This window comes from Brachycentrus maculatus, unplaced genomic scaffold (assembly GCF_059751285.1).
Source record: "Brachycentrus maculatus isolate JH-2025_06_01 unplaced genomic scaffold, ASM5975128v1 h1tg000053l, whole genome shotgun sequence".
In the NCBI taxonomy this organism is placed as follows: Eukaryota; Metazoa; Arthropoda; class Insecta; order Trichoptera; family Brachycentridae; genus Brachycentrus; species Brachycentrus maculatus.
In genome coordinates this window covers 902,405-910,957 of record NW_028280807.1, presented here as the reverse complement: position 1 = coordinate 910,957, position 8,553 = coordinate 902,405, and the positions used below count along the sequence as shown (strand labels likewise).

The window sequence follows — 8,553 nt, the reverse complement described above, 5'->3', positions numbered from 1 at the left end:
CAAAGTATTATGAACGGTATTATTTCCTTCTTCTTTGTCATCTTTCTATCATTCGCACCCTATGGTGCATAGGGCACTGCATCCATTTGATTTGATGTTAAATTGACGCCAATAATATGATTTCATTATTTTATATTAAAATTATTTTCCATAATATGATTTATTATAATATAATTTTATCCGTCTCAGAAGTGTGATGGTAAGCGCGTTTAGCGATTGTGCTGGAGGCCCCAGGTTCGATTCTCAGAGGGTGTAAAAAAAATATAAGTTTTTTTTTACTTCAATATGAATTTAATATTACTCTGTTCTTATCATTCATCGATCACTTTATGTAACACTACTGAAAACACTACTTCATGACTACGGGTTTCGGAATAACCATTGTATTACCAGGTCAACTGTAGAGAGTTGACCTGATTATGGAATGAAATTATTTCAAAACCGGTTATCACGAGGAAGTGTCTTCAGTGGTTATTACATAATGTGAACGACGAATGACAAGGAGAGTGTTAAATTACCATACCACAAAGTTAACAATGCATTTAAGATCCAAAATATACATAAAAAAAAAAACTTTCTATGTCTCAGTCAGTTTAAATGTAAAAGAAAGAAGGAGCACAAATCTTTAAAACTATAACTTTACAATGCTTGTGAACCGATTTTTTTTTAATCTATGAATTATAACGTTTTGAACAACAACCGCAAAGAAGCACGCTGAACAGCATGTTGAGTATTGTGTGTTGCTGATAAGTTCAACAGATGGCGCTGGTATTGCAGTAAAAAAGCTATTTCAAAACAAAAAATGTTTTTTCTACATGTCACAGGTATTCGAGGATTTACATTGATCTAAAAACAAATTCGAAGCAAAAATATGAAAGATCCTTAAAATCCCTGAAATGGAAAATGTTCTCACAGCCTGTTGGCATTTTAATTTTAGTTTTCAGGAATGAAAAATAAAAGATTTGGCTACAATAAAAGATTTTGTTTTTCAGGATATTTCCTAGAATGAAAACAAGTTTTAAAAACTCTTTATATTCTTTTAATTCTAAACTACAATAAAAATAAAAAATTAAAATATTCCGTGAATTGAAAGAATAAAATAATTACCGTATAGTTTTATTCACATTGTCCGCCTCCGTAGTGTAATGGTCAGCACGTTCGGCTACCGTTCTGGAGGTCCCGGGTTCGATTCTCAAGGTGGGTAAAATAAATATAAGTGATTTTTTCACTCTAATATTTATTCAATATTACCCTGGACTGGTACCTGAAGCGGAGGGCTGATCACCTTTCCTTCATGTGTAAACGATCGAGATAACACTTCGTTTATATGACGCAGTGCCCTATGCACCATTGGGGTGCGGATAAGGGTTTTATTTATTATTATTTATTCACATTAGTTTTATTTGACCGACATCTTTATTCCTAAAATTGTTCAAATGTTAACAAAAAACAGTCTGCTGTGACATTTCAATAACATAATTTTCAGGAAATTTTCTGTATCATTCAAAGCTTACTATTTTTTTTTTTTAATTAAATTTATTTATTTGGAAAAGTGAAAATTGAGGAGGCACAGTTTGACATTCGTAGCGCAAAATTAGTGTGTAAACCCTTTTTCTTTCTTCTTGCGCTAGCAGTTTTCTGTGTAGTTGCATCATGGAAAGCAGTCAGTCTCTTGCCGTGTGTCGGCGCGATCGGTCGCCTGAGCGGTACGCTACCTCGTCCCTAAAAATAAACGCGCGCTGAAAATATTACACGAACTCCCAACTGAAAACTGAAACTAAATGACATTTCATTCATGGCGCACGCAGTTCAAAATATTATTGTTAATTATCAGGCAAATTATCATTGTTTATAAACGCAATCTTGCTTTATCTGATTCGCTACAATTTATGAATCGGCTTATCGAATTGTGATTAGACCTATGTGGTGCTCGTATTATAAAAAGAAAATACAAATAAGTTGGGATTTATTTATTCATTCCGTACTAATGAGGGAAGATATCGTGATTTGATTGATATAAATAATTTACTGTACATTTTTTTATGTTGTTTTGGGTCATATTTGAATGCGAGTAAGTTAATGCACCGTGGAAGATGAGTGCTCGGAAATACGTGTAATTTTTCGTACTAAACAGTGAGTTGTCAAAGGAATTTGCACAGTATTGTATTTTTTTCTGTGTTAAACGAAATTACGGTGAAATTGAGTACTTATACATATGGAAGTGAAGCCCTGTTGACAGTTTTCCGTCTATCTTGAAAGACTTTCATAATTATTGAGAAGATGGAATCTCCTCAGATGTACGACAGCGGCGGGCAGGTCAACGGAAGCGGCGGAGGAAATCCAAATGAGATGAAGAAGATCCCCGGAAACAACAATAATAACCAGCCTAATGCGGTCAACCACAACGCCCCCCTGGCCATCAGGCCTAGACACCTCCCCCAGTACCAGCACCCCGATCTGGACGAGCTCACGGGACAAGAGATCAGCTTAGATCTGCAGCACTTGATCGAGGATCAGTTCAGAGATCAAGAAGGATTAGCTCTGCTCCAGGAAATATTGCCTGGAGCGAGAGCGAACCAGGGATCTAACGGTGTCTTCCCGAGAGCCACATTACCGTACATGCCTCAAGGAGTACACCAAGGCTCATACCCGTCGGACCCTTCGTCGGATTCTGCCAGCGTCAAGGAAGAACCGCAGGAGCCCCACGACTACAGGAGGCAGTGCCAGCAGATCGGGCCTCTGCCCTTACCGCCTGCGCCCTTCGCCTCCGCAACCCCATTCCCAGCGGGTGGCAGCTACGCCACTAATGGAGCAGGCGGCAGCTTCCTGCCCCCCGGGGCCCCGCCGCACCTGGCGCTCAAACACAAGAGCCTCCACGGCCACGGCCACGCGCACAACGGCAATCACAGCCACAACAGCAGGCGCCACGCCGGCAAGGCTTTAGACAAAGGCACCGATGAGTATAGAAGGCGTCGCGAGAGGAACAATATCGCCGTTAGAAAAAGCAGAGAAAAGGCAAAGGTGCGCTCTCGCGAAGTTGAGGAGAAGGTCAAGTGCCTGATAAGAGAGAAGGATTCTTTGGTCAAGAGGCTGGAGGCCATGTCTGGCGAGCTCAGCATCCACAAGCAGATGTACGTCCACCTGATGGGCATGAACATCCCCGACATCAACGACCTCTGCCGCAGCATGCTGAACCTCGGCTCGGGGGCCGACCACCCCATGTAGCGTCGGGACACGGGCGTCGCGACGCTCCCGGCAAGGTCAGTTAGACGCCTCAAGGCCTGAAATTCAGATCTCCAGAAAAAACTGCTTATAGTTGTAAAGTTATATAGTTAAAATTGTGACTATCAAATAATATACATCGACAACATTCAAATTAGTTTAAGAGTTAATTTATAGATTTGGCGTTTGATTTGTAGGACTCCAGTTTAATTTATATGCAGCAGGACCTCTTTAAAATTTACACTCTGATTAGTGTAGCATTCAGCTCACAGTACAAAGAATCTGTGATGCATTTTTTAAAATCAAATAAAACAAATATGTATTGTGAAATTTTAAATGTATTTATCCAACTTTTTTAAAAGAAATCATTCATTTTGCTGGTCGATATTTATTTAATGACAAGTTAAAAAGCTTTGTTTATCAATTTACGTAAAAGCATCTATTCTAGCACAGGAATATCCACTTGCTCAGCCCATTTTAGGCATGTTTTTAAGGGATGAGTGGACGTTTGGATTACAGAGGTGTTTGGATTCGGATTAAAGATGTCCTGTTGTATTAAATATTAAAATCAAACACTGATTTTTATAATCTATTTAAATTTTATTATTGAAAAACATGAAAATTAAATTTGAGACAGTTGTTTCATCTTGTAATAGCATTTTCAAACTGACGTCATTAGTTTGAAAATGTCATAAAAAGATGACAAAAATCACAATTTTTTTTATGGGTTTTTTAATAACAAAACACATTTTACTACATTATAAAAATCAGTGTTTGTTTTTTGATATTTAATATATAAATTAAGAGCGATTCTTCTCCTAGATGTACCTACGTATAAGTTACAAATTTAAAACTATTACCAAACCGATAACATAAAGAGTATGTTTAAAAAAATGTTTAGGCATTTAAAAAAATACAAATATTTTTAAGAAATTAATTTAATATATTTTTCAATGGACGATATCGATATTTTCACTGGAAAATATCAAAGATATATATTTTTAAATAATTACGTAAACTGGTACTAATAAATCCTGATAAATGTACTTTTAATGTATATTTGTACCTACGTTTAATATTTAATTATTGATGAATATATTGTGTACAGTAATGTAAATATTAATTTCGGTTATTTAATATATATAATATAAGGTAAAATTAAATTATGCACGGTAAAAAAAGCATGATATGAAATATTTAACAAGGTGATAAAAATATCGATTTAAAAAAATCTCGAAAATGTGTTATAAAAAAACTGAATTTTTAAAAAATATAAAATTATTACATCGATCGGATTTCAAGACTCGTTACATCGTTTTTAATGAATTTCCCATTTTTTACAACATTATATTTTTCTATTGGTCTTTTCATTTATCATTAAAATTAAAATATATAATTCGTAAAATCGATCACATTTGAAGACTGGTTACATCATTTTAAACAAATTTTCTAGTTTTTTTCTGTACTATTCCTTTTTATTGGAAAATTCATTCGTCATTAAATTTTAAATGTGTGATTCATTACATGAATCGAATACATTTGAAGACACGTTGCATCATTTTTAGCGAATTTTCCGTTATTTTCTCTGTTCTTTTTTCGTTTCGATGTATCCTTTCGCCCTTCATTATATTTTGAATGTGTAATTCATCAAATCGATCACATTTGAAGACTCGTTACATCACTTTTTGGCAATTTTTCTGATTTTTTCCTACATTATTCGTTTTCATTGCTACGTTGATCATCTTTTAAATTTTGAATGTGCAGTAAACTGGTAACATCATTTAGCGAATTGCCTAATTTCTACTTTATTCGTTTACATTGGTCCATAGGGTACGAAATTATGATCGCAAATCGCTCGTAGACAAGACTATTAGCTTTTTAAATTGCCAACGCATCATCAAATAAAATTGTAAAGTAATATTTAAAAAAAACGGATAAAAATAAGTAGGATATTGTAAATTGATGTTTACCTCAAAATAATCTCGTTAGATGTCGCTTTTCACGCGAAAGGGTGATTGGACATTGATTGTAATATATTTGAAAAAAAAGCACATTACCCAAGTGTATAAAGTGATCACTTTAGCCATCCGAGGATAGGGCGTAAGCCCTGTGGATTCTAATAGACTTCCATATTCCCTTGCTATAAACTGCATCATCTTTTTGAGACATTTACGGAAAATGTGTTTTTATTAAAGTTGTTTTTGTCTGTACGAACTAGAGACATTTTGAACTGTAGAAATTAACTATTACAAAAACAATAAATCATTCATTTTATCCAATGGTGTATAGGACACGGAATCGTATAGATGCGGTGTTAAATTGATCGTTAAATGCATGAAATAAAAATCATCGATTCTATGCTCAAAATTCTTAGATATAGGATTGGATGTTGTTCATAGGATACAGATGACGCAAGTAAAGTATTTCAGAGTGATAGGTACCACCTATATTCAGGAAAAGAAATGGAGGAGAATTAGGGAGAAAAAGATATTATTAGTAGTAAACATTCGTATCTGTACAAGGTAGAAGGGGCCAAGGATATATATTGTATTTTCATATGTATTTATATATATATATATATATATATAAATATATATATATATATATATATATATATATGTATATATATATATATATATATATATATATATATATATATATATATATATATATATATATATATATATATATATATATATATATATATATATATATATGTATATATATATATATATATATATATATATATATATATATATATATATATATATATATATATATATATATATATATATATATATATATATATATATATATATAAAAAAAAAAAAAATATATATATATATATATATATATATATATATGTTTATATATATATATATATATATATATATATATATATATATATATATATATATATATATATATACATATATATAACTACACGGGAAAGTCATTTTAATATTATACTATCATATACATACACATACAGTGTTTATTTTCCAGTGTGTAAAGCTTGATGGTATTATTTATCATAATAATGGACAAAAAAATCCACATCGTAGAATTTCACTTAGCAGTTTTTTTACATAATCCACTCTTTCTCATTCACTGGCAACGCCTTTTTCTTCTTCTTTTACTTCTTCTTCTACCTCTTCTCTAGCTTTTTCTTCTTCTCTAGCCTTATATTCTCCTCTGCTGCATATACGCCTCTTCTGTATCTTTCCATTTCCTTCTCTCGGATGCTATTGCGACCAGTTTCTAGCGAGGCCTAAGGTAGATTAAATGGGTATCATGCCAAAAAAAGTAAACCAAATTTGTGATTTTTTTTGTTGATAATTCGTAAAGCCTCAGAAGACAATGCATGTAGGATAGTAAGGGTAGAGAAGGTAAATAGAAAATGTATCACAAAAATATACAACATTGAAAATAAATTGGCGGAAATCGAACCTACGACGTCAATTTCGCAGTAGAACGTTTAACCAACTACCATATTTGTAATATGAAATGTTGGGATTTCTGGTTAAAAGTACAATTAAAATGTCATTAACTTGTCCTGAAACACTGTGTGCGTATATATAATATATATAATTGAAAGTGGTCAGGTTAGGAGTCGTAACAATCGGCGGGTATGTATGAGGAGATGCATGAACGTGGAAGAGGCTAAGAATGTTTGCGAAGCAAAAGATAGAGTGGTGTGGCGTTCTATTTTCTCTGCTTACGAGGAAGCGGTGTGATGGTTAGTTAGTTATTTATATATATATATATATATATATATATATATATATATATATATATATATATATATATATATATAGTCTTCATCCTGGCTACGTCCTAACTCATCGTCTTCCTAGACAGGAGTCAGCTCTTCTCGTTCTCAGGATGTAGGTCCTTCTATCATGGACAACGTCACCTAGGCCACGCCTTCGAATCATGTTTTCTTTCTGCAGCATCCATGAATTCATTGCTCTTCCGAAAAAGATCCATGGCGATTGCCTGGTTGACAATATAACCATGTTCCCTGCGTCATATGTCCATCTCAACAGCCTTCTTTCTACCTTACTATTGATGCCTGTTACAGCCAGGCTTCCTCGAATGCGTGAACTCTTTATTTGTTTCTAAGGGACACTCCAGCTGACCTTATAAGCATTCGCATTTCAGCAGTTTACAGTTTCCTAGAATAGATATTATACTATTGACCCTTATCCGCACCCAATGGTGCATAGGGCACTGCATAAAACTGATGCAGTGTTCACTTGATCGTTTATTGTTAAATATGAAAGCAGGGTGATGAGTCCAGTGCTTCAGGTACCAGTCCAGAGTAATGTTTAAAAACATAAAAATATTACTAAAAACTACGTAAATCTTGTTAAATATCTCATATCAATATTTTTTTTCTGTATAATCAATTATGGTTCTGAATTTTATACATAGAACTGCCAACGGAAGCTTCAGCATGATACGAATGAACCAAATTTAAAAAAAAACATATATTTTAATAAATATTTAAATATTTAGTATCATGTCACACGCAGTCGCTGGCAGTACTATAAATAATTATAAATAGTTATGCCCATTGTACTTATATAGTGTATATACTTTCTTTCAATCTTTTTATACTGAAATATAAACTACCATTTCAAACTGTCCTGTCTTCGTTTATAATTTATTGTATATAAAACATATATTTTTCTTTAAAATAAATAAATTTCTATTTATCACTGTTAAATATAATTTTTTTTATTGAACCCCCTTTCATACTTTCATATCATATGTAATTCACATGTATTTACAAAAAAAAATAACACAAAAAGTTCTTAGACACATTTTCCTTAAAACAAAAAAAAACTGTTAAACTTTCTCTAAATTTAGTATTGATTATGGAAATTACAATATCGAAGGCTGGCTTTATCTTTTTTGCATTATTTTTTCTTGATTTTAACCTTATTTGAGTACTTCTTTAGAAAACACTTTCCACTCATTTTTCTTTACTTTTCTTTGTATATATTAAATTTTATTATAAGTACTCGTCCACATTATTTGGAGTGCATATATGTAATTTTTTTAACTGCTATCATTTCCTCACTAAGGATATTAAGATTTGTACTTTCTCAACATTTATAGAGACATCTCAGCATGGATGAAGAAGAATATAGAAGTCTGGGTATTTACAGCGCTTACGATCTGTCATAGGCGGGTAAATGGTATATATTTATATATAGGTATATATATATATATATATATATATATATATATATATATATATATATATATATATATATATATATATATATATATATATATATACATATATATATATATATATAT

General features: G+C 32.3%; 1 protein-coding gene across 1 annotated transcript; it reads left to right on the top strand.

Annotated features, from left to right (window-relative positions):
- Positions 1-1,689: 1,689 nt before the first annotated feature.
- On the top strand, positions 1,690-3,652 carry LOC148312004 (CCAAT/enhancer-binding protein-like). Its single transcript, XM_088277990.1, has one exon. The coding sequence runs from the start codon at positions 2,281-2,283 to the stop codon at positions 3,223-3,225; it is 945 nt and encodes a 314-aa protein (XP_088134116.1). The 5' UTR covers positions 1,690-2,280; the 3' UTR covers positions 3,226-3,652.
- Positions 3,653-8,553: the final 4,901 nt, after the last annotated feature.

Bases quoted from the DNA above. Each gene is read 5' to 3' on its own strand.
- LOC148312004 (XM_088277990.1), top strand. From the start codon at position 2,281: ATGGAATCTCCTCAGATGTACGACAGCGGCGGGCAGGTCAACGGAAGC.